Genomic DNA, 25,811 nt, shown 5'->3' with positions numbered 1-25,811 from the left:
CCACTTCCCCTCCCCACCTGCCCACCCTCACCACTTCTCTCCCCACCTCCCTCCATACTCTCCCACTCCCCACCTCCCTCCCACTTCTCCCCCACCACTCCCTCCAATACTTCCTCTCCCTCCCCATTTCTCCCTCCCTCCCCATCTCTCCCCACTCTCCCCACCCTCCCTCTCCCTCCCCACGTCTCCTCCCAGAGAGGAAGAGAGAGACGGAGTGATTGAGGGGGGGGGGGGGAGCGGGAGAGTGAGAAAGAGAAAGCAACACTGAGACACACAACAACAAACCATTCCCCCTAGCTAATTCTCTCTGTATACAGTATTGGGATGTCTTTCTGGCTCTGACTCTCTCTGTATATATTGTCTAATCTCTGTCTCTCTAGAGTCTCTCTAGTTTTTACTCCTAGCTTGTTAGCACATCAATCTGCATACCCCGCAGACGTAGGTCTGCTACTCAATCCCACAGTGATTCCTTTCCAATACATAACCCTATTTATGTAAGTAAGCCTGTTGATTCCGGGAGCCATAGCCAGCCACAGGGGGTTAAGTTGAGATAGAAGTTAGCTATCCGTACCCCTATCCTCTAATTTTAAAGTCCTTCCCGAAAGTAAACAGTAGCCTGTGGGTCTGGCGGCGTGTTTTGAAGACCGACCCACGCAGAAACATCTCGGCGATGACGCGCGGTCTAGATGTTGACTCGGCGGGTCCTTAAAGCAGGTCGCGGTTCAGTCATAGTTGGAGATGATCCGATCTCTCATGACATGTATGTAATGGCAGCATTACACCCTCCTAGACAGAAGCCTTACTAATGTGAAGGGTCTTTTTTCCCCCTGCCTCTTTCCAAGATGGCCATTCTAGGAAAGTCGGTCGAACCCTGTAGTTTATGAATGACAGCTTCCACCCTCGTCATGGGCGCAGACTACACCTCCTACTCAGATGCGTGCACCAATCTGGACCTACCGTCACTTCACACTCGCAGGGAAAGTCTCTCAAGATCACTTCTAAAATCCGATCCCTGGCTACTGGCATATGCTCCCTCCCCAACGATCGTCTGTGAGCCGACACCAGACCCGCTCCTCAGCTAAACTGGAACAGATCCACTGCAGGACTGAGCATTTCCACTGCAGTGCCATCCCAGCCATGGTTCGCCGACTGAACAGTTTGCGATGATCATGATTTTTTTTTTTTGGGGGGGGCCTATATCTGTTGTTTATTGTGTTTTAGTTTGCGTTGACGTTATCCTGAAAAGTAACTCGTATACACAATTCAGCATATTGCTGCCATTTGTACAATGTTCTTCTGAAAAAAACGGTAAAAAAAAAAACACGATCTCTCTCGCCTCTTCCAAGATGGCCGCCTGCTGAAAATAACCCATAGACTTCCGTAGAGTTGTTGTAATTGTGTCGATGTTTTTTCTCTCTCCTTAGGTTCAGTATCGATGAGGGAAGGACCTGGATCATCCACAACTTCACCAGCACCTCGGTTTTCGTTGATGGACTTCTGAGCGAACCGGGAGATGAGACACTGGTCATGACGTAAGTGTACCGTGGAATCTTCCAGAAATCCTCAGTGAAGCTGTACATTTTGGGAAGGGAATGATGAGCTTTTTTAGTATGGTAATAGGTCCTATTTCAAGGGAACCTCTTCTCCAAAGCTCTGCCATTGGTTCATTGGAACTCTCTCAACTTGTAACAAGTCATTGATTGGTTTCTTAACACTATTACTTCAACACTAAGGGGTCTGATTGGCTTGAGCCTATTATTCAGATGAGATGGCCAGGCAATGATTCACCCAGGAGAGTGAGAATTGGTCCTGCAGTCTCAGTGACACCTCATGCTGCTTACCTCACAGTTCTACCCTGCTCTCCTGGCTCCTCTGCTCTCCAATAAGGGGCTTAGGAAGGAATATGGAGCAGCTGCCTCTCCAGCAGGGTTTTCTCATCTCCCCAATGCACTCTCCATTAGTTAAGGACACGGCCATTTCCCCTGTGATTTTCTGCTGCACTTCCTCTTAAGGGATTGATTAGCCTAGTGTTTTCTTCTGTACTTCTCACCTTTTATGTTGCTCTCTAGCTCGCGCTCTCTCTCGCCCTCTCGCTACCTCTCTCTCTCTCCCTAAACCCCTATCTCTCCCTCTACCTCTCTCTCTCTCTCTCCCTTCCACTCTCTCTCCATTTCTCTCCCATAATCTAATCATCTTCAGTGATTTAGATGGAGTAAATGTAGAAGCACATCAAGTCAGAGTTTTGGCCCCAGTGGGGAGATAAGACCTGGGTTTCATTTTGGCAGAAATGCAGGTAGTGGAGGGGGGTGTCGTGAGAGGACAGAATCATGAGCTGACAGGACAACAATTCTCTCCTGCGCCGAGTTGCGGCCATGGGTCTGATTTGGGTCGTCACGGAAGACCGACACACCACAGACACACACATGCACACACACGCACACACACCCCACACACATAGGCAGACACATACACACGCCATCTGCCTCCTGTGAGATACGGCGAGGAGTGAGACGAGTAGAGGACACCTGATGGCCAACCACGATTGCCCTGGTGTATTTTCCAGCCCTGACTTCGATTTTATGATGGTGGAGGACTCTCGTCTCGTCTTTGAACAGTGACTTACTGTAGCACCAAGGACAGGCTGGAAGGGGGAGAGGCCTTTCCACATACTAATGACAAGAGCCTTGGGAGGTCAAAACTGTGACTGGACACATTATTTTAAAGGACTTGCAACATATGTGATTCACATGTTTGAGAGAGAGGGAGAGAAAGAGAGAGAGGGGGGGGCAAAGGGAGAGAGAAAGGGAGGCAAAGGGAGAGAGAAAGGGAGAGAGAAAGAAAGAAAGAAAGAAAGAAAGAAAGAAAGAAAGAAAGAAAGAAAGAAAGAAAGAAAGAAAGAAAGAAAGAAAGAAAGAAAGAAAGAAAGAAAAAGAAAGAGATAAAAATATCAAGTTAGAGCGATAAGGAGCAGAACGTGACATATCAAATCAAATCGAGCTTTATTTATTCAGCACATTTTAGACATGGAATGCAATGCAATTTGCTTTACAGGGAGAAAAAAAATGAATGAAAAGCAATGAAAATAAAAACCGAAATATTTACAACACAACAAACATAAGATAAAAAACAAAAGAATGACACACTGAACAACTAAAAAGCACCCGAAGGAAAAGCAAAGCTAAAAAGATGTGCTTTAAGATCTCTTTTAAATATGTCCACAGTTTCGGGCCCCCCTCAGGTTCTCCGGCAGGTTATTCCAGAGGCTGGGTGCATAATAACTAAAGGCTGCCTCTCCATGCCTCTTGGCCCTGGGCTTTGGGATAGTTAAAAGGCCAGAGGACCTGAGGGACCTACTGGGTACATAACTTAAAAGCAGGTCTGACATGTATTGGGGTGKAAAACCGTGGATTGATTTAAAAACCAACGGAATAATCTAAAACTCACAGGCAGCCAGTGCAGAGACCTTTAAACCGGTGTAATGTGTGCTCTTCATCTGGTCTTGGTCAGTACCCGTGCTGCAGAATTCTGTGTGTTTTGCAAGTGACCAATGGGTTTCTTGGGTAGACCAGACAGGAGAGCATTACAGTAGTCAAGCCTGCTTGTAATCAAAGTATGGATGAGTCTCTCTGTATCAGCCTGAGAGAGAAACGTCAGCATCTTGGCAATGTTCCTCAGGTGGTACAAAGCTATTTTGGTCACATTCCTAATGTGCGATACGAAATACGAATACGAAATTAGAATTTGTTCAGAATCTAAAGTAACACCTAGGTTTTTTACTTGGTGTTTTATCTTTATTGCCCGTGAATTAAAATTTGCGGCCAGATTCTCTCTCTGTGCTTTGGTTCCAACAATAAGTACCTCGGTCTTGATTTAGCCGGAGGAAGAATCTAGATGACTTTTCTTCAAAAGGGGTTTCACCATAGCAGTTTTTAGTGCAATGGGAAAAGTGAGTGATTTACGAATAGCTTGTAATTCTTCAGATATGCAATTAAAAACTGTTTTGAAGAAGCGTGTCTGTGTCAACCAGGGAAAATAAATCCATAGTGCTTTTGCGTGGTAGGCTAGGGCACATATKATCAAACTTCTCATCAGGCCTTGCTTGACTGATACCCAGCCTAATGTTGGTTATCTTATCTCTGAAAGATGCCGCAAACTCGTCACATTTAGATGTGGATGAAAGTTCACATTGATTTGCAGGGGTAGGATTTATCAGGCCATCAATGGTCGAGAAGAGCACTCTCTAATGATTCCGATGAATAGTGATCAAGATCAAATGAGCTCATCTGACATTTCTAATTGCCTTGTTATATATGCCAAGTTGCTCTCTCAGAATATCATAATGGACCTGCAACTTTGACTTCCTCCACTTCCACTCTGCCATTCTGCAATTTCTCTTTAATTGATTCGTTTCCTCACTCATCCAATGGGCTCTCTGTTTGGATGTGACTTTTCTCAACCTTACTGGAGCTATGGCATCAATGGTTGCCCTTAATTTCCTATTAAAGTTATGAACTAAATCATCACACGAGGTAGGCAGAATAGGTGGTGGAGGATTGTTCATACACTCAATAAAATCTGTAGCAACTTCAGAGGTAAAATACCGTTTCTTAATCATGTGTTCAGTATTACCCTGTGCTATGGGCAACAAGGTAGTATAAATCCCCAGTGGTGATCAGATAAAGCAGCCTCAACAATAGAGGATATGTCAATAGAAAACCCCTTGGTAATAACCAGGTCCAGAGTATGGGTGGGCCCAGTAACKTGTTGGATAAAGTCCATAGATCTCAAAAGATTCCTAAATATTCAATGGCCTTGTAGTCAGTCTCTTTGTCAACATGAATATTAAAATCACCCAASACAATGATTTTATCATAGTTCTCAAGGACAATAGACAATAGTTCAGATGATACAGTAAAGAAAATGGGGCAGTGCTTTGGTGGCCTGTACAGGGTTATGGCCAGCACTGGTGGGTAACATTTAAACAGTATAGCATGATGCTCAAAAGACCCAAAGTCGCCAAACAAAATGTCCTTACATCTGAAAGCTTTAGTAAAAATAGAGGCTGTCCCCCCACCCTTTTTCCCTTTTCCGATAGAGGATGAAAACTTGTAATCTGGGAGTGTCTTCAATAAGAGCAGCAGCACAGTCTGACGACAGCCAGGTTTCAGRGAGAAACATGCAATCAACTTTGGGCTCAGTAATGAGGTCATTCACGAGAAAGGTTTTACTTGTGATTGCTCTAACATWTAAAAGCGCCATATTCAATAGAGATATAGTCATGGATAAAGAGAGATTGGGAGTGAGAGAGGGGGATAAAACAACAGCATCCGTGATCAAGATYCGAGTTCACAGTTGCAGCCTATTAGAATGGGGTGAATTGTTGCATACGTAACGGAACAGATTTCAGGGCTGCTGACATGTTTTCCCATCAATCTGTGTCCAAAAGAGCATGCTCTCACAGARGGTCTAAGAAAAATAAGTGCTCAAATTGGTACATTTTAATACATAAGTAAAAAAATGTTACTTCCTCATTTTTTTTATAATGATATATTGCCACCTAGTGGACATATACAATAACGCATATCATACAATGCTCTTATGAATGCTTTTGAGTCCCTTAAAGAGACCATTTAAGACAATCTTTTGGCTTTTTAGGCCATCATAATAAAAGGGACATATGTGTCTTTGATGTACAAAGTATAGACTATAGAAAGGTCCAGGAGCACTCAAGTGGATCCCTGTTGATAAGTAGAGAGCACAGACATGTCAAGACACTACTGTCAGACTGCTCTGTTCCCAAAAGAGGGGATTGGTTCAACCATGTCACATGACCAGGGACCAGAGGATATGGTTCAGGAGTCACACCTCATGGAATAGGAGTTGGAGCTCTATGGCTGCGTTTAGACATGCATCCAAATTCTGCTTATTTTTTTTTTTWACGAATTTGTCTTTTGACCAATCAGATCAGTTCTGAAAAAGATCTGATGTGAAAATGTCTGATGTGATTGGTCAAAATACTTACATGAGGGTGGAAATGGTTGGATGTACGGGTGGGTGGAAGGATGAGTGCAGAACAGACAGGGCAGACAGTCAGACCGACAGAGGGTGGTGCGGACGGCCCAGCGAATCACTGGGGGTGAGCTCCCAGRCATCCAGGACGTACATGTTAGGAGTGTCTGAGAAAAATTGCCAAGGACTCCAACCACCCGAGACATGGAGAACCGCTGCTCTCTATGCTCCCATCAGGCAGACGGTGCCGGTGCCTCAAGGCTCAGACCAACAGACTCCTGAACAGCTTCAACCCCCTGGCCATAAGACTGTTAAATGGCTAACAACTACTTCTCCCCTCACACCTACGCTGCTGCTAAAATGACTATRGATTCGATTTATTACTACCACTACGCTGCTGTTCATTGATTATTGATTAGCATTACAATTAGTACCTATCTATTTTATCCTGCTACTAGTCACTAATTCTCCATGTATACAGTATATTATCACTAGTATATAACGATAAGTATGTATATGTTCCTGCTTCCACTCACATACCAGCCCTGTTTACATGTAAACTCAGCAAAAAAAAGAAACAGCCCTTTTTCAGGACCCTGTCTTTCAAAGATAATTTGTAAAAATCCAAATAACTTCACAGATCTTCATTGTAAAGGGTTTAAACACCGTTTCCCATGCTTGTTCAATGACCCATAAACAATTAATGAACATCCACCTGTGGAACGGTCATTAAGACACTAACACCTTACAAGACGGTAGGCAATTAAGGTCACAGTTATGAAAACTTAGGACACTAAAGAGGCATTTCGACTGACTCTGGAAAAATACCAAAAGAAAGATGCCCAGGGTCCCTGCTCATCTGCGTGAATGTGCCTTAGGCATGCTGCAAGGAGGCATGACGACTGCAGATGTGGCCAGGGCAATAAATTGCAAAGTCCGTACTGTGAGACGCCTAAGGCCTGTTACACCGAGGCCTGTGCCCTTTAGTAGTGGTTTCTTTGTGTAACGATGTATGCTGAGAGTCGGGAAGCAAGTTCAGGGAGTGAATACATTTAATAAATAAATGAACAAAACAAGAAACACAAACAGCGCACCGACATGAAACAGCAACAATAATGACTTGGGAAGAAACCAAAGYGAGTGACATATAAAGGGCAGTAATCAAGGAGGTGATGGTATGCGCCCTAACGAGCAGCCTGGTGACCTAGAGGCCCGGAGAGGGAGCACACGTGACACTTTGCAGCAATTGAAGGCCTGATTCACGTAGTCTCCTCTGAACAGTTGATGTTGAGATGTGTCTGTTACTTGAACTCTGTGAAGCATTTATTTGGGCTGCAATTTCTGAGGCTGGTAACTCTAATGAACTTGTCCTCTGCAGCAGAGGTAATTCTGGGTCTTCCATTCCTGTGGCGGTCCTCATGAGAGCCAGTTTCATCATAGCGCTTGATGGTTTTTGCGACTGCACTTGAAGAAACTTTCAAAGTTCTTGAAATGTTCCGTATTGACGGACCTTTATGTCTTAAAGTAATGATGGACTGTTGTTGCTCTTTGCTTATTATTGTGCAAAGCTGTCATCAAGGCAAAGGGTGGCTATTTGAAGAATCTCAAATATAACATATATTTWGATTTGTTTAACACTTTTTTGGTTACTACATGATTCCATATGTTATTTCATAGTTTTGATGTCTTCACTATTATTCTACAATGTAGAAAATAGTAAAAAATAAAGAAAAACCCTTGAATGAGTAGGTGTTCTAAAACTTTTGACCGGTAGTGTATATATATTTATATTTATTTATATATCATTATTATTTATATATTTTTGTTATACTATTTTGATATTGATTACTGCACTTCAATGTGCATGTGACAATATAAATGTATCTCTCTCCCCCTTATATCTCTCTGCAGGGTGTTTGGTCACATCAGTTACCGGTCAGACTGGGAGCTTGTCAAGGTGGACTTCAGACAGTCATTCCCCAGACAGTGTACCGAGGCCGACTACGACTCCTGGAAACTCACTGACCTGAAGGTACCCAACACACACACATTCCCATGTCATTGTAATTATCCTACACTTTTACAATCAGCTAATGTATACTTTTGGCCCGCAATCAGGGAGAGAAGTGCATCATGGGTCAGGAGAGGAGTTTCAGGAAGAGGAAGGACACCGCATTCTGCATCAAGGGGAAGAGCTACACCTCCGCCCTCACTACCAAGACCTGCCAGTGCTCCGAGAAAGACTTCAACTGGTGAGACACCACAGCAAAGCCAGAACACTCTAATGCAATAGAATATACTTCAGATAAAGACTTTGACAAATAAATTATAAGGGTCACTGTCAGGGTCGGGGTTTGATTCCTTTTGTATTCAGGAGATGAATTGAAAATCCAATACAAGCATTTTCAATGAGGATCCTCTTTAATTTACAACACCGTTCTTGATAAGATGATAAGAATGACATTGACCCTACGCTTGATTGATTCACAACAAACAGAATCAATCAACGCTGTTTGTAGACTCTAGGCGATTGATATTGATCCTATTATGTGAAGCCTGTTGGCGTCTTTGTTGTTGGTGTCTATCGCTCGTTGAGGTCATGAACTGTATTTGCTCTTTGACCTTGCCCTTTGTCTGCACCCTAGATGGAACTTACCCTTAGGCACTGTTCTAGGATATGTTTTCCCCTCTTCCAATCCTAACCTTAACCATTAGTGGGAGAAACACAAAAAATGATCGTAGATCAGTGCCTAGGGGGTAACATTCTCCTCTTCCTCTGTGTGTTTAGTGACTATGGGTTTGAGCGTGCCCAAAGCCTGAAGACCGAGGGAGATAGATGCTTTGCTGACTTCTGGCACGACCCAGACTCGCCACCTGACGACTGCCATCTGGGACACGACTTCGAGTCCAGCACAGGGTGAGGGATAATAGAATGCACAAACACACATATACACACACCCAAACATGCTGCCTCTCACCACTCTCCCTCTCCCATCTCATTAAAAGATGATTCTGTTAGTTCTCCAGTCTCTATGCCTTCCCCAAACTACACCTGACCCATCACAAGTCCCCCTGTTTTCTGACATTGGTACGGTCCTGTGCTGTGTTGCAGGTACAGGAAGGTTGTGTCCAACATGTGTGAGGGGGGAGTGAACAAGCAGCAGAGCGCCAAGCAGCACACCTGTCCTCTGCTGCCTCCCAGAGGCCTCCAGCTGGGTATAAAGGGGCAGATGCTGGCTATGGCGCCTGGTGATGACATCACCTTCATCGTCCACCAGGAACAGGTACGGATTACTTAAATCAAAATTTAGAGCAGTGTAGGGAGTCTCAAAAAACCATGGGGGTGCGGTAGTTGTGTGTGGCTGTTCAGAGTAAATGTGTGCGTTTCTGTGTCTTTGTCTGTGTGATTGTGATAATAGCTAGCTATGAAATAACCCCTGTTTTCCGAATGCAAGTTCAAGACGACTCACATTAGACAGAAGTTATAACCACAACCTACCAAATACACTTGTTGAAATAGAGCAGTGTCAAACTCATTCCATGGAGGGCCTAATGTCTGCAGAGGGGTATACTAACAAAGCAAGCTAGTTCTACTCAGGTTTTCTAAAGCTCGCCAGCTTCAGGTAGCTTCACATTCCGGCTCAGGCTTCATCCAAACTACAATGGTGAATAGTGCTTGTCCGCCTACCTCTAACTCTAGCAGGCTTGTAARTGCGTTTGCATGTCGCACGAGGGTAGTCAATCGCCGAACTCTTCATTGAGACAATGCTGAAACATCAGTCCATGTGCAAGTCAATGCCATTTCAAAAAAAAAWTGTGCTGGAATCAAAATGAAAGAAAAGTTATCTTGGAAATTCATCAGGATGWCGTGTGAAATAGACTTTTAGTGCCYTCTTTATTTTATTACTTTGGTGTGGATATATCAATGCACGAGTACCTTTTTTCCCACACCTATTGATAAAATTATTTGATTAAGTCAWAAAAAAGTTTTCCTGTGCGTGAGGTTTGAAATGCATTTAACATGACTAAATGTGTCATGTGATAGGTATTACTATTGTTTTACCTCTTAGGGCTAGGCCCCTTTTTTCTCCACTTCCTGTCTGAATGACGTGCCCAAAGTAAACTGCCTGTAGCTCAGGCCCTGAAGCCAGGGTATGCATATAATTGGTACCATTGGGAAAAAAAACACGTTCAAGTTTGTAGAAATGTTAAAATAATGTAGGATAATTTAACACAATAGATATGGTAGGAGAAAATCCAAAGAAAAACCAACTGGWATTTTTTGGAGAGAGAGACCCTCCTCTTAGAAATGCAAGAGTAAGGTCATATTGAAAATTAGCTCCCTGGGTGCAATTCCTATGGCTTCCACAGGGTGTCATTAGTCTATGTTCAAGGTTTCAGGTTTGTAACTTCAAAAAAGAATACGAAATATCAGTTTTAGCAGAAGGACACAGTCTTGGAAATTCCTGTTTGCGCACGCTATGAAGACATTACGCACCTGCTAAAATTGGTTTCCTATTGAACATACTTCTTTCCGTTAGAAATATTATAGTTTGATTACATTTTAGGGTATCTGAGGAGTAAATAGAAATGTATTTTGARTTGTTGAAACAAAGTTTAGGGGTAGATTTTCGGATTCCTTTCTCTGCATGTTGAATGAGTGGATTACTCAAATCGATGGCGCCAACTAAAAATARTTTTAGGGATATAAAGAAGGATTTTATCTAGCAAAACGATACTACATGTTATAGCTGGGACCGTTTGGTTGACAAATCAGAGGAAGATTTTCAAAAAGTAAGTGAATATTTCATCGTTATTTGTGAATGTATGAAACCTGTGCCGGTGGAAAAATATTTTGATGTAGGGTGCCGTCCTCAGACAATTGCATGGCATGTTTGCGCTGTAATAGATACTGTAAATCAGGACAGTGCATATAGATTAACAAGAATTTAAGCTTTCAGCCGATATAAGACACTTATATGTACATAAATGTTTAAAATCCATAATATTAATAAAATGTTTATGCAGCTGTCTTCCTCAAATGAAGTGGATGATGAAGCAATCTTTTTGCGAGAGGGAGGGAATCTGATTTCATTGGTCCTCAACTCGCAGCTCAGACACTTAATTCAGGTTAACTCTGAGTTGGCCTGTACCGGAGCAGGTTAAATCTGAAGGGTTCGTTGCCATAGAAATMTACCTGGCTAAACGGTGAGGCATTCTCGTGGTACCGGTTATCTCAACTTGAACTCAGAGTTGACCAAAGTTACTTCGCTATTGCCTCGAACTACATTCGTAGTATATAGGGCTGTGGTTTTGGGTTTTTCCTTTCAATTAAGGCCTCGACAACCAGGTGACGGGAGTCCCTTACTAATCAGTGACCTTAATTCATCAATCAAGTCCAGCAAAAACATGCAGACACTCGGCCCACCGTGGAAGGAGTTTGACTTGTAATATAGAGTATTCGTTTATCCCATTTATCAMCCCAATTCAGTGACGTTCTCCTCCTGTACCTCCTCCCTCACCCAGGGTGACACCAGCAACACTAAGTACCAGGTGGACCTGGGTGACGGGGTGAGGGCCATCTACCAGAACCTGACGGTGACAGACGAGCCCATCCAGCACCGCTACGAACAGCTGGGGGTCTACCGTGTCACCGTCAAGGCCGAGAACATGGCCGGACACGACCAGGCCACCATGTACATCCAGGTCACAGCCCCTCTACAGGAAGTTCACCTGGAAGTAGTTCCCATTGCCGGGGTTAACCAGGAAGTCAACCTGACAGCTGTGGTGCTTCCTTCAGAGGCCAACCTGACTGTCTTCTACTGGTGGATAGGAGACAACCTACAGGTAATGTATACTGACCAGAGGAGGCTGGTGGGATGAGCTATAGGAGGAAGGGCTCAGTGTAATGGCTGGAATGGAATTAATGGAACGGAGTCAAACAAATCAAACATATGGAAACCACATGTTTGACTCCGTTCCATCAATCCAATCCAGCCATTACAGTGAGCCCTTCCTCCTATAGCTCCTCCCACCAGCTTCCTCTGACACTGACACACACACACAGGCACAACCTAGCGTTAATTCATACTGACACACACACAACCCACAGGTAATACACTTTAAATGCAGATTTATGGAAACTAATGTTCAAAAGGTGATCTGAGCCATATGCAACCCACTGTCTTTGTGTGATGCTAACAGTGCTAAAGCTAATGCTGAGAGTTTCTAAATGATTTGGTGAATTAATGAATGAATACATTCACTGTGTGTATCCATGCAGCCCAAGCTGTCCCTGGAGAATAGTCTGATAACGCGGTTCCCTGAGGAAGGAGAGGTGTCTGTCACTGTCCAGGCCTCTAATGGACGCTCCATGGTGCAGGACACCAAGACAGTCCGCATCTACGGTAAGAGAGAGGGGACATTGCAGTCCTGATGAATACTTATATATGACGTTATTTGTGTGCTGTACATCAACTATTTCTGATGTTATCGTATGAGGCAATAGTTTTATTATAGATGATATAGCTATAGTTGTTTGGTTGTGTCCCTGGTGTTTTCCATGACCTCATGCGTTGCTGTTGTGTAACTGTGTCCCTGGTGTTCTCCATGACCTCATGCGTTGCTGTTGTGTAACTCTGTCCCTGGTGTTCTACATGACCTCATGCGTTGCTGTTGTGTAACTGTGTCCCTGGTGTTCTCCATGACCTCATGTGTTGCTATTGTGTAACTGTGTCACGGATAATGATGTCATCTTAACAAATCTAGATGAGTTTAATTTATTCATGAGAGAATGCTAACTGAGCAGAACTGTGCTGTATTATCTTACCCCTAGAGAACTGATGATACAGAATAAACATACTGCAGAATGTAGGATTGTGAGAAACTGTTGACTTATTCTAAATCATCTTAATGATAGAAATGGATAGGGTATAATTAAAATTGAGATTTTTGTTCACCTGAATGCCGTAACCCAAAATGCTGCCGACTTCCTGTGTGTTCTGTCCAATCCCAGACCTTTTCCAGGTCATCCCTCTGGCCTTCAGCAGTAACCTGGACCTCCTCAACCCCAACATCCCAGAGTGGCGGGAGGACGTGGGTCAGGTGGTGACCAGGATTCTGGCCAAGGTGGGTCTACTGTACTCACCTCATACATGACCTGATGCTATAACATAACAGGACCAGTCTATTCCTTAGGATACATAATGATAGCATCTGCATTCGCCTCAATATGTTTGGTTAAATTATTCTATTTGATATAGACATGACAGGCACGTTCAGTATAGTTATGAAATGGGAGAAAACATTTGGCGATGGAGGGACTACCTGAATTTTTTTTAAATGCTCATGTCGTAGAAACATGGTCGTAAAAATATGGGATACATGTCCCATAAGTTGAAGATGTCGTTTCGGACCATGACCTTTGACCCCCAGATCACAGGTATCCCCCAGGAGTCCCTGGTAACCATGGTGAAGCCGGGCCTGCCCACCACAGCCGAGCTGTACATTCTCCCACCAGAGAGCAAGCCTGCTAAGAGGAGTGTATTTGTGGATAAGGTACACCATCAAACACACACACTACCTAACTAATTGGCATTGTTGGACTCATTCATATTGGTAGAAATTGAATTGTGTGAATTTTATGGTTGTGTTTCATATTTTTTTCCACAGCGTATTCCTGCCATTAAGCAGGCCTTCAATGAGAACAACGTTAGCTTCATCGTACGAGGAGGTCTACAGGTGTTGGTGACCTTAGCTGACCCTAACGCAGGTAACCATTCCCATTACTGTAATCATGTCCTTGTGATGTTGTAAATAGGATTTTATAATAGATATYTTCTCCAATAATTATTTGGTGTAATGTTGACTTTGAATCGATAATTTAGTTTTTATCAATCTATTTCCAAGGACTAGTAGCTAATGACTCGTCCACGAGAGCGACGGAGATCGGTGCGTTAGTCGCCCCACACAATCTTTTATTAGCTTTCCTTCCTGCTTTCTCAAAAGGAGTCTATTTCCTTTTGATCTCCTCAAATCTGATTGGGCTTCTGTTTTTGTTACCTTCTCTCTGCTCTGCTTTCAGTGTTAATTCCCTAATTTCTTACCTACTAAATTGCTAAACTGTTAGATACACTACATGACCAAAAGTATGTGGACACCTGCTCATCTCATTCCAAAATCATGGGCTTTAATATGGAGTTGGTCCCCCCTTTGTTGCTATAACAGTCTCCACTCTTATGGGAAGGCTTTCTACTCCACTGACCAACAATACAAACGCAACATGTAAAGTGTTGGTCCCATGTTTCATGAACTGAAATAAAAGATCCCTGAAATTTTTCATAAGTACATAAATCTTATTTCTCTCAAATTCTGTGCACAWATTTGTTTACCTCCCTGTTAGTGAGCATTTCTCCTTTGTCATCCACCTGACAGGTGTGGCATATCAGGAAGTTGATGATCATTACACAGGTGCACCTTGTGCTGGGGGACAATAAAAGCCCACTCTAAAATATGCAGTTTTGTCACACAACACAATGCCACAAATGTCTCAAATGTTGAGGGAGTGTGCAATTGGCATGCAGACTGCAGGAATGTCCACCAGAGCTGTTGCCAGATAATTGAATGTTCATTTCTCTACCATAAGCCGCCTCCAACGTCATTTTAGAGAATTTGGCAGTACGTCAACCGGCCTCACAACTGCAGACCGCGTGTGTGGCATCGTATGGGCGAGCGGTTTGCTGATGCCAACGTTGTGAACAGAGTGCCCCATGATGGCGGTGGGGTTATGGTTTGGACATGCATAAGCTACTCACAACGAACACAATTGCATTTTATCAATGGCACTTTGAATGCACAGAGATACCGTGACGAGATCCTGAGACCAATTGTTATCAAGGCTCAGGCTAAGACCCAGATGCAGACACAGGAGGCGGATAGCACGAGTCTCAGTGTTCATTATAGAACAAGGGTCAGGAAAAAAGTAAGTCAAGGCAGGCCAAGAGTCATAATCTAAATCAGAGTCAGGCAGGTACAGGAAGGCAGGCAGCATCAAGGTCAGGACAGGCAGAAAGGTCAGAAATGGGAAGACTAAGAAAAACAAATACTAGAGCACAGGAAAAACGGGAACACGCTGTTAGGACTTGACGGGACAAGACGAACAGGCAACAGACAAACAGAATAAGCAGGTCTAAATACACGGGATAATGAGGGGAGATCGGAGAGCACCAGCCGTTCCGGACGACTGTGTGATCACGCTCTCGGGAGCCGATGTCAGCAAGACGTTATCGTGGAAATTCTTACAGGGACACTCAAAGTCAATCTTGAATTAATCATTGTTTATTTGTCGGTGCGCTGGAGAGGTTCCAACAGACCTAATGCACCATAGTGAATGTCTGTCAGAAGCTCCGTCTGGGCAGTCCCAGCAGTTGTCTTTATATATGGCTATACACAGACAAGGTACTGTATATTTGCATGATTTAGCATAATTAATTCATCATTACAGTTTTGTTTCATTCATGTGACTGACCAATACTGGCTCATAACATGTGACGGACCAATACCTCATGAGGCGTCTTCGCTCCAAGCTGAGACCTTGAAACTGAGATATCTTTAGTTCGTTCTCAAAAGAAGGTCTGGGCATACTGCCAAATTGCAGCTACTCGGGGTTCTCTATGGTCAGGGCGTGACAACAGGGAGGAAAAAAACAGACACTTCATAATTTCCAACCCTTCATTCTGGGTTGTACAATCCACTTAGTATGGTAATACTATAATCATATTAAAGGTTATACTTTATTAATGGAAGTTATTACTGGCACTTAGATTGGGGGTGAAAACCAGAAGACAGGCTGGCCGACGGCCCAATGAGGGTGAAGAACACCTTCCAGAACTGGGACAAGAACTGAGGACCACGTTCGGAGACCATGTCAACCGGAAGTCCATGGATCCAGAAGACGTGCTGCTCCATGATCTGAGCTTGATCCTTGGCTGAGGGTAACTTAGGAAGGGGAATGAAATGGGCGCCTTTAGAACACGATCCAGACAGTGGTGGATAGYTTGTGTTGCTATCTGACAGAGGAAGACCAGGAACAAAGTTCATGGATATATGGGACCAGGGCGGTGAGGAATAGGGAGTCGTTGAAGGCCAGCCTGAGCTTGCACACACAGAGCAGGCGGCGACGGATGAGGAGACATCAGGAACCATGGAAGGCCACCAAAAGTGTCGTTGGATGAAAGCCAGGGTCTGACTGGAACCTGGATGGCAGGTCAGTCTTGAGGAATGTGCCCATTCCAGGAACGGGGAACGGGCAGAGTCCGGGACAAACATCCAGTTAGCCGGACAGTTGGGAACGCTGAGCCTTAAGGACCAGGCTCTCAAAACCCCTTGACGAGGGCAGTCACTAGACAGGAAGTAGGGAGGATGGTCTCAGGGTCAGACTGAGTAGCAGCGGGGGCTATACAAATCTGAGAGTGTGTCAGGCTTCACATTCTTGGACCCCGGGCGGTAGGAGAGAGTGAAATTGAAACGGGTGAATAACASGGCCCAACGAGCCTGCCTAGAGTTGAGGCGCTTGGCAGTGCGAAGATATTCCAGGTTCTTATGGTCAGTCCACACTAAAAATGGYTGTTCCGCCCCCTCCGACCAGRGTCTCCACTCCTCCAACGCCATCTTGACGGTGATTAGTTCTCGATTTCCCACATCATAGTTCCTCTCAACATGGGTAAGATGATAAGAGAGAAAAGCGCAGGGGTGCAGCTTTTGGTCCTGGGCAGAACGCTGGYTCACCCCCACTCCGACATCCGAGGCATCGATGGGACGGTTCCGAATGGATTAACTTCTTTCGGGCTCATTGGGACGCTAGCGTCCCACCTCGACAACATCCGGTGAAATTGCAGAGAGCCAAATTCAAATTACAAAAATAGTAATAATAAACATTCATGAAAATACAAGTGTTATACATCGGTTAAAAGATTAACTTCTTGTTAATCCAGCCGCTTCGTCAGATTTCAAAAAGGCTTTACGGCGAAAGCATGCCAAGCGATTATCTGAGGACAGCGCCCCGCTTACAAACGCGTCACGAAAGTCAGAAATAGCGATAAAATAAATCACTTACCTTAGAAGATCTTCCTCTGTTGGCAATCCAAAGGGTCCCAGCTACACAATAAATGGACGTTTTGTTCGATAAAGTCCCTCTTTATATCCCAAAAACTCAGTTTTGTTGMCGCTTTTTGTTCAGTAATCCACTGGCTCAAAGGCAGTCAAAACATGCAGACAAATACATCCTAATTGTACCAGTAAAGTTCGCCGAAACATGTCAAACGTTGTTTATAATTAATCGTCAGGCTGTCAATTATCTAAATAATCGATAACATTTCATCCGGACAATAGCGTATTCAAAAGAAAGGAAAAAGAACGAAGGGCGTGCACACAGTCACGCATGCAAACCAGTARTGCATGATTCCATATTCCGTCATTTAAAAAGAAAACACGCCTGAAACCATGTCTAAAGACTGTTGACATCTAGTGGAAGGCATAGGAACTGCAATCTGGGCACTAAACCCCTATATAGTCAATAGGCTTTCAATGTAAAACCACTCACATCAAAGAAATTGAATTTCCAGGATGGATTTTCCTTGGGGTTTCACCTGCCATATCAGTTCTGTTATACACAGACATTATTTTAACAGTTTTAGAAACTTCAGAGTGTTTTCTATCCAATGCTTCCAATTATATGCATATCCTAGCTTCTGGGCCTGAGTAACAGGCAGATTACTTTGGGCACGTCAGTCATCCGAAATTCCAAATACTGCCCCCTAGCCAAAAAGGTTAAAGGCTGTCTTTCACTTGTCTCCTTCCCGTATCCAGATGGTAGGCATTCCGAAGGTCCAACTTAGAGAAGATGGTCGCTCCCTTAAGAGGTTCGAAAGCCGAGGAGATGAGTGGTAGAGGGTAKCGTTTTTTAACCGGTAGTCGATACACAGGCGCAGGGTTTTGTCCTTCTTCTCCACAAAGAAGAACCCTGCGCTGGCGGGAGAGGCAGATGGACGAACATTCCCTGCAGCGAGAGAGTTCTCAATATACTCCTCCATAGCCTTGGTTTCCGGACACGACAGGGAGTAAGCCGCTCCCGAGGTGGTATAGTGCCCGGAAGAAGGTCAATGGCGCAGTCGTAGGGTCGATGCGGAGGGAGAGACGTAGTGCTGGCCTTGTTGAAGACCTCTTGGAGGTCCAGGTACTCCGCGGGAATGGCAGAGAGATCTGAGGCTTCTGCCAAGCCTGCAGGAAGATGTCCCGGGGCAGGCTGTGCTGACTTAAGACACTGCACATGGCAGATCGGGGTCCAACCCACGATAGAACCAGCAGCCCAGTCAATCATGGGATGGTGCTTCTGGATCCATGAATATCCCAAAACCACGGGTACATGGGGAAATTCTATGAGCAGGAACTACATACACTCACTGTGATTTCCTGATACTTGTAGGTTGATAGGAACCGTATTACCAATAGAGAGCCCATCCAGCACTCTGACGTACATGGGAATGGAGAGGGGTTGAGTGGAGATTCCCAGTTCCGACACCAAGATAGCGTCGATAAAGCTCTCGTCAGCCATAGAGTCAATGAGCACCCGAAAAGATTTGGCCTGGTCAACCCACAACAGAGTGGCATGGAAAGGGATACGAGTAATGGGAGATTGGAAAATCCCTGTACGGCTCATCAGAGTACCCATACCTACTGGGGAGCCTGGTCTTTTTAATGGACAGGTGGAAATATAATGTCCTGTAGTCCCTCAATACAGACAAATCCTGGTGCTAAACCTGAGTAAATGTTCATCCGGAGAAAATCTAGCCCTTCCCAGTAGCTTGGTCTCTGGAGGAGGTGAGTCAACCGCCCTCAGTGATTCGGGCACTCGGGGACGTCGGGAAGGTGGACGTCGGGAACTTCTGGGATTCCGCGGAGGCGAGGTGTGAGCAGTGGATGAGCGAGTGTGACCGGGAACAAATCTCCTCTCCCTCCTACATTCCTGTAGCCGCCCATTGATCCGTAAGGTCAAGGCGATGAGGGAGTCGAGGTCCATGGGAAGCTCCCGGGCTGCGAGCTCGCTCTAACCTCCTCCGATAATACGTGAAGCAATGTGTCGAAAAGGGCTTCCGGGCACTCTCAGCTACCAACGTGTGAAAATCCACCACACTACGGGAGTCTTGACGTAGTTGGAGCAGCTTATGAGCAGCCTCTCTCCCGGACAACGGAAAATCAAACACTTTTCGTACCTCCGCCACAAACTCCTCAAGACTGAGGCAAACGGTGGACTGTTGCTCCCACACCGCCGTAGCCCAGGCAAGTGCCCTCCCGGACATCAGCGTTATGAGGTATGCTATCTTCGAGTGGTCCGAGGGGAAAGAAGAAGGCTGCAGCTCGAATATGAGGGAGCACTGGGAGAGAAAAGCCCGGCAGGTTCCAGAATCTCCAGGGTAGCACTCCGGAGGAGGTAAGCGAGGTTCTCGGGACACCGGGGTAGGCTGGGAAGAAGCGTCGCTGCTGGCGGGGTTGCTGAGAGTCTGGGGAATTACTGTTGTGGCTTGCTGCCTAGTAGGGAATCTGCGGAATATATTGAATGCATGGTCATGGCGTTCTGCCAGGGTATGGAGTCCCTCCATAAGGCTTTGCAGTAACTTCTTGTGTCTTCCAATGGTGGCTCCTTGGGAGGAGACAAAGAGTTGTAATCCAAATCAGAGTCAGGCAGGTACAGGACGGCAGGCAGGATCAAGGTCAGGACAGGCAGCAAGGTCAGAACTGGGAAGATGGAAACACAGGAACACAGGACTTGACAAACTAGCAAAAGACAAAAGACAATACGCTGGTATAAATAAGCAGGGGATAATGAGGGGAGATGGGAGACACCTGGTTGGGGGTGGAGACAAGCACAAAGACAGGTGAAACAGATCAGGGTGTGACAATTGTCGTGCCATTCGTCCGCCGCCATCACCTCATGTTTCAGCATGATAATGCACAAGGATCTGTACACAATTCCTGGAAGCTGAAAATGTCCTAAATGTTCCACGGCCTGCATACTCACCAGACATGTTACATGTTGCGTTTTATATTTTTCTTCAGTATAGACGTTGGAACATTGCTGTGTGGACTTGCTTCCATTCAGCCACAAGAGCATTAGTGAGGTCGGGCGCTGATGTTAGGCAATTAGGCCTGGTTCATAGTCGGCGTTCCAATTCATCCCAAAGGTGTTCGATAGGGTTGAGGTCAGGGCTCTGTGCAGGCCAGTCAAGATGTTCCACACCGATCTCGACAAACCATTTCTGTATGTACCTTGTTTTGTGAATGGGGGCATTGTCATGCTGTAACAAAGAAGGACCTTCCCCAAACTGTTGCCACAAAGTTGGAAGCACAGAATCATATAGAACGTCATTGTATGCTGTAGCGTTAAGATTTCCCTTCACTGGAAGTAAGGGGCCATGTCCAAACCATGAAAACAGCCCAGACCATTATTCATCCTCCACCAAACTTTACAGTTGGCACTATGCATTCGGGCAGGTAGCGTTCTCCTGGAATCCGCCAAACCCAGATTCGTCCGTTGGACTGCCAGATGGTAAAGCGTGATTCATCATTCCAGAGAATGCGTTTCCACTGTTCCAGAGTCCAATGGCTGCTCGGCCATGGAAACCCATTTCATGAAGCAGGGCAGAAATTTGACGAACTGACTTGTTGGAAAGGTGGCATCCTATGACGGTGTCATGTTGAAAGTCACTGAGCTCTTCAGTAAGTCCTTTCTACTGCCAATGTTTGCATATGGAGGTTGCGTGGCTTTTTTACACCTGTCAGCAACAGGTGTGGCTGAAATAGCCGAATCCACTAATTTGAAGGGGTGTCCACATACTTTTGTATATATCGTGTATTTTCGCAATATCTGCATAGGTAAACAATATGTCCGAATTATGTCTAATCTATTCCATTTGCTTTTAAACACTCTATATTTTCTTGCACAGTTTGCGTGCAGATCTCTTTTTCCAGACTGTGCTAAACCTTGAGTGTGTTGTGGTGTGTGTGTGTGTGTGTGTGTGTGTGTGTGTGTGTGTGTGTGTGTGTGTGTGTGTGTGTGTGTGTGTGTGTGTGTGTGTGTGTGTGTGTGTGTGTGTGTGTGTGTGTGTGTGTGTGTGTGTGTGTGTGGTGTTTATGGAAGCGGCGTGGAATGGACTGTTTGCAGTGAGATGTGTATATATTCTGTTGGGTTTATTGTGACGTGCCAGCTATACTCTTGTTTCAGTGTCTTAGTGCCACATCCATAGCAGGTGTGTGAGTGTGTGTGTGTGTGTGTGTTACCTACCCTGTGTGTCTGTGTACTGTTATTTTCCCATCTGATGTGTGTTGTCATCCTTGTGTGCAGTGGGTGTATGTGCCATATCATAATGTGTGTGTATTGTCCCCTGCAGGTTCTCAGGGTGGAGTGGCAGGACCAGGTGTCTGCTCTGGTTGTCATCTTCCTCATCAGCGTCATCGCTACTGGATCCTTCATCCCTACAAGTTCAAGAGGTGGGTATGATAGACTTCACATATATCCGATATTCACTGGGCACTAGACACACATAGTTAAGATTTTGCAGTGTACAAATGATTTGTAATTATGTTCCCGCCCCCCTGATCATCCGCTCAAGAAAAATCCCCCCCCCCCCCCCCGGCGAATCTAGTTCATGATCCCTGGCCTAGAGCATGTGGTCAGGAAAAACTCCTGGAGCTAAAACAATAATGTCCGTTGGTATACGCGTTTACCTATCGTGACGTAGTCAATATACTGCATGTTGCCCATGTGGGAATCAAACCCTCAATGCTGGTGTTGCATGGACCATGCTCCAACCATCAGAATCAGCCATCCTCTGAAGCATTGCATGACCACAGATGAAAACATAACTGCACGTATGAAGATACAGTAGGTGAATACATTACTGAATCAATATAGATATACTAGAATACATAAATGCATGTACTCGATGAATCTAGAATGTAGATGAATGAAATATGTTGCGCATGACTTGTCGTCTTTTCACGAGTCACACCAATGGCACTTCCTTTGCATCCGACGCACAAAGTCCTCAACCTGTCACTCATTAACATGAACTACAACCACAGCCTCTCATCAAAACTACAAATCCCACAGTCCTTGGCTTAGGACTGAGGATGCCTATCCTCCACTATTTTTCAGAAAGCTGCCTGGCCGGAATGTGTACGCCCAGATGCACAATGAGAAGGAGCAGGAGATGACCAGCCCTGTCAATCACAGCGAGGACACGCAGCACATCATCCAGGGGGAGGAGTTTATCGACGACGATCTGGACTCGCAGACTCTAGGTAACGCAGGAGGTAGCCCCGCCTTCCGTTCCCTTATAAGGACTAATCCCTACTACTAACAGAACAGCCTGCCACTACTCACAAGCCCATGCAGCTAACGCAAGGTATTAGTTATTTGCAAAAGTATTATTTATTTTTTAATCTAATGCTACTAACTCCAGAACAATATTGTGAATTAAAGGTTAATTTAGGCATTGTAATACTTATATAAATTGGAAATATTAATAAAATAGTTACTTTTTAAAAGATGACCCTTGAAACGATCAAGGATATTGTGCTTTAATGTTGCAAGATAAAGAAGCATGTGGGATTTTCCCTTTTAAAACCGACTGACCCTCTGCACGAGTCTCACCCACTTATTCTCTCTCCTTGTTGCTAGGTAACCACTCGGGCGTGGTGCTGAGCATCAACTCCAGAGAGCTGCACAGCTACCTGACCAGCTGATGGCTGAACACGGACACACTAACCAGCTAGCCATGCTAAAGAGCTAGCCATGCTAACGAGCACAGGGAACTCTACTCTGCCTTCCTTCTCTGTCTCTCTGTCTGACCAACCAATCCACCACTCCCCTTACAGAGGAAGAGAAACCACCATAGTACTACAGTCTAGCAGTACTCTCTCTCTCTCTCCTCTTCCTCTCCATGGCCCCTCGCTCCCTTGTTACGGCTCTCGCTCTTCCCACTGGACCAGAGGGACACTTACTGTATCCTCCGTTCTGCTTCTCCCTCAATCCCTCTATCCATCCCTCCACTGCGTTACTGTAACATCAGGGGTGTGGGCCAACTCTGCTTTTTACCCAGTGTTCTTTGCACCCAGTGTCCTTTGCACCCTGTGTCGTGTTTGCTCGGTGTGTTCTCATTGGTTAAACCCCGCAGAGACTGATTGGACGCCACCCAGTGAGGATGGACAGTTCCGGTGACATCACAGAGAGGACGCCCCACCCACTGGCCTGCAATTTAAAACGCTCTGTACTGTAAGACCCATCTTTTCACTGACTGTTTTTACACACTAGGTAGTTCCCAGATATCATAGTACACTAGTAGAAGAAGGATAGCGGGGTACACAATATGACCAAAACAGAGCCATGCAATGACCAGGCCATAGCCGTGAAAAGTACTCTCACACACAGTTTGGGTACTGTGGTTTAGTAGTGGAGAAAAGAGCGGTAAATATGTTAATAGCTTTGTTACAACTCTGGGGGATCCTACAAAATGAAGAGAAGGTTTTTAGGATAATCTTATTTTWTTTWTTWTTTTTTTACTATCCCATAATTTATAATTGACGCCATCTCTGTTTTTCTCTCTCACTTAAATGCAATAATACTCTTTCTCAGGAAAGAATTAGATGAAATGCCCCCTTTAAATCTGCAGGGTTGTTATATGAAGGATAGGGTGTTGAAAGGGAGCAGTCTGCACCAATAATGTACATAAACCCTGGATTGCTGGTGCAATGTATTGGCCATTGAGAGGCTTTGACGCCACCGGTCGGCCATATTGGCACTCCCCCAGTAGGAGCAGTCCTCCATAGGAATTAATGCAATTCTACAGTATCTCAATTAAATGTTTCAAGGACAAAATTACATGTATTTAAGTATTTTTTTTGTTGTAGAGGGGAAAGTAACATTTAGTAACAAAAAAAGATATATACTTTAAGGGAAATGTTTATATATTTATATATATTTGAATGTTTAGCTCACATAATATAATTTAAAAGTATGCTTTAAGGTGTCTGGAATAGAATACGTCTGGCAAAAACTAATGTAGACATTAATAAATGGATTTCTATAGCTTCCAAAATATTTTTGACACCGGTGGGGGAGTGCCAAGATGGAGYCACAGTGGCGTCAACACAGCGCCCCCGAAATAGTAATCTAGTGTATATATAAATCATTGGTCTGAACTGAGGCAGGGTTGCGTTCGTGAAAAGAATGCAATTACCCAAATAGACACTAGGGGGTGGTGTTGCACTGTTTATAAATCCCAGATACAGGTATTAAAGAGTCGAGCTAACGTGAAGCATGTGGGAAAATCCTCATTCATTCACATTATTTACATACAATCCCTTGTTTAAACGGTCTTCTTTCATCATACAGCAATGTATAACATGCTCTCTAATAATGAAATATTTGTATTTTTTATGTTTTACGGTACTTGATCACTAGGTGAGGTTAAAGGAGTGACACTTTGTATGGTGTTTGATATTTTAGCAAAACTACAGCATGTCACGTCCCTGGTTAAAAAAAAAGTCATTGTTTGTCCCACCGTGCCTAAAAAGACGCAGACTCCTCTGCTCTATGACATTTCCTGTGCATTTCCTCCATTTATTTATTTACTAATAACAATTTGACCGCGCCACCAAGATACCCCCGGGTCAGAGGTCAACGTGAGTTCATTTCCCCAGAGACTAAGGTCGTCGTCATGGAGATAAAGGTGTGGCTGTCATTATATGAGCCTATATTAGGCAGTTAGCAGTGGTATGGTGGTAGGTCTCCTATATAATTTGGTTTGTGTACATAGATGTTTATATGAAAAACCTCCCACTGTATATAGTCACTTGAGTGTGAGTATTTTACACTAATATGAAAACACACACACAAGTCGTCTTTTGGATGCCCCCTTCACTGAATCCCCGATCACAGTAAAATGACACAGGGAGCTTTCTCATTACCATTGCTTGCTTCTCATGTATCAGCATTATTTCTGTGTATAGCAAAGTATCATAGACTTTTATAGGTAGGCTACTTTCTGTTGTATCCATTGTTTAACTGGAAAGGATATCTCATGATCAAATCGACACCCTTCACTTCTGCACTCATGCTATTGTATCTACGGAGACGTTGCATTTTGCATACATTTGTTTAATTCCTGTAAAAACGTTAAGTCAACCTTAGTGAGTAGCTTTCCTTCACATTGCAAATTTCCCCAAGACGTTTCATTTACACTAACGATGTAGTCTTGAGGAGTGCAGTCTAGAGAGACGTGTACCATCTTGCCATATGATGGGGTTGTCTTGATTGAGGCAGAGCACACGTCTTAGTGACAAACGCTGAGAGTCAACCTCAAGCTCCTCAGTGAGTCAGTTACATTCATGATAATGTAGGCCTATCTGATACGGACAGTACACCACACTGGATTATTCTATTCGGTTCTCTGTTCTTCATCTTTTGTACATATATATGCTCATATTTGGCTTGTTCTTAGTTTTCTAGTGAGGTCGTCTGTTATTATCCCCCCCCCCCCCCCCTTTGCGGGGATCAAGAGAATCCAACATATTTCTGAAGGAGATTCACTGTTGTTGACACAAACTATGTGAAATTGACCGCAGTTGTATTCATATTTTTGGGTTGGTTTGATTTTTTTGGGTCAATTAAAAATGTGCTGAAGTCCTCAACAGAAAGTGTATCGCACTTCACCTGCATTCTGGAATAAATCACTCCCCTAACTGTA

At 44.4% G+C, this 25,811-nt stretch overlaps 1 protein-coding gene across 1 annotated transcript in view; it reads left to right on the top strand.

Annotated features, from left to right (window-relative positions):
• Window positions 1-25,811, top strand: part of sorcs2 (sortilin-related VPS10 domain containing receptor 2) — a 375,655-nt gene extending 349,844 nt beyond the window's left edge. Inside the window, 16 exon segments of the mRNA XM_070437813.1 lie at window positions 1,425-1,532; window positions 7,921-8,041; window positions 8,128-8,261; window positions 8,798-8,926; window positions 9,122-9,293; window positions 11,536-11,856; window positions 12,293-12,416; window positions 13,025-13,137; window positions 13,444-13,566; window positions 13,681-13,780; window positions 13,918-13,959; window positions 21,453-21,483; window positions 21,485-21,534; window positions 21,537-21,552; window positions 22,220-22,377; window positions 22,745-25,811. Coding sequence (XP_070293914.1) covers window positions 1,425-1,532; window positions 7,921-8,041; window positions 8,128-8,261; window positions 8,798-8,926; window positions 9,122-9,293; window positions 11,536-11,856; window positions 12,293-12,416; window positions 13,025-13,137; window positions 13,444-13,566; window positions 13,681-13,780; window positions 13,918-13,959; window positions 21,453-21,483; window positions 21,485-21,534; window positions 21,537-21,552; window positions 22,220-22,377; window positions 22,745-22,809 — 1,807 coding nt within the window. The 3' untranslated portion in view covers window positions 22,810-25,811.

This window comes from Salvelinus sp. IW2-2015, linkage group LG37, assembly GCF_002910315.2.
Source record: "Salvelinus sp. IW2-2015 linkage group LG37, ASM291031v2, whole genome shotgun sequence".
In the NCBI taxonomy this organism is placed as follows: Eukaryota; Metazoa; Chordata; class Actinopteri; order Salmoniformes; family Salmonidae; genus Salvelinus; species Salvelinus sp. IW2-2015.
Note: the sequence above shows the minus strand (reverse complement) of the source record. Positions and strands in the feature narration are given on the sequence as shown.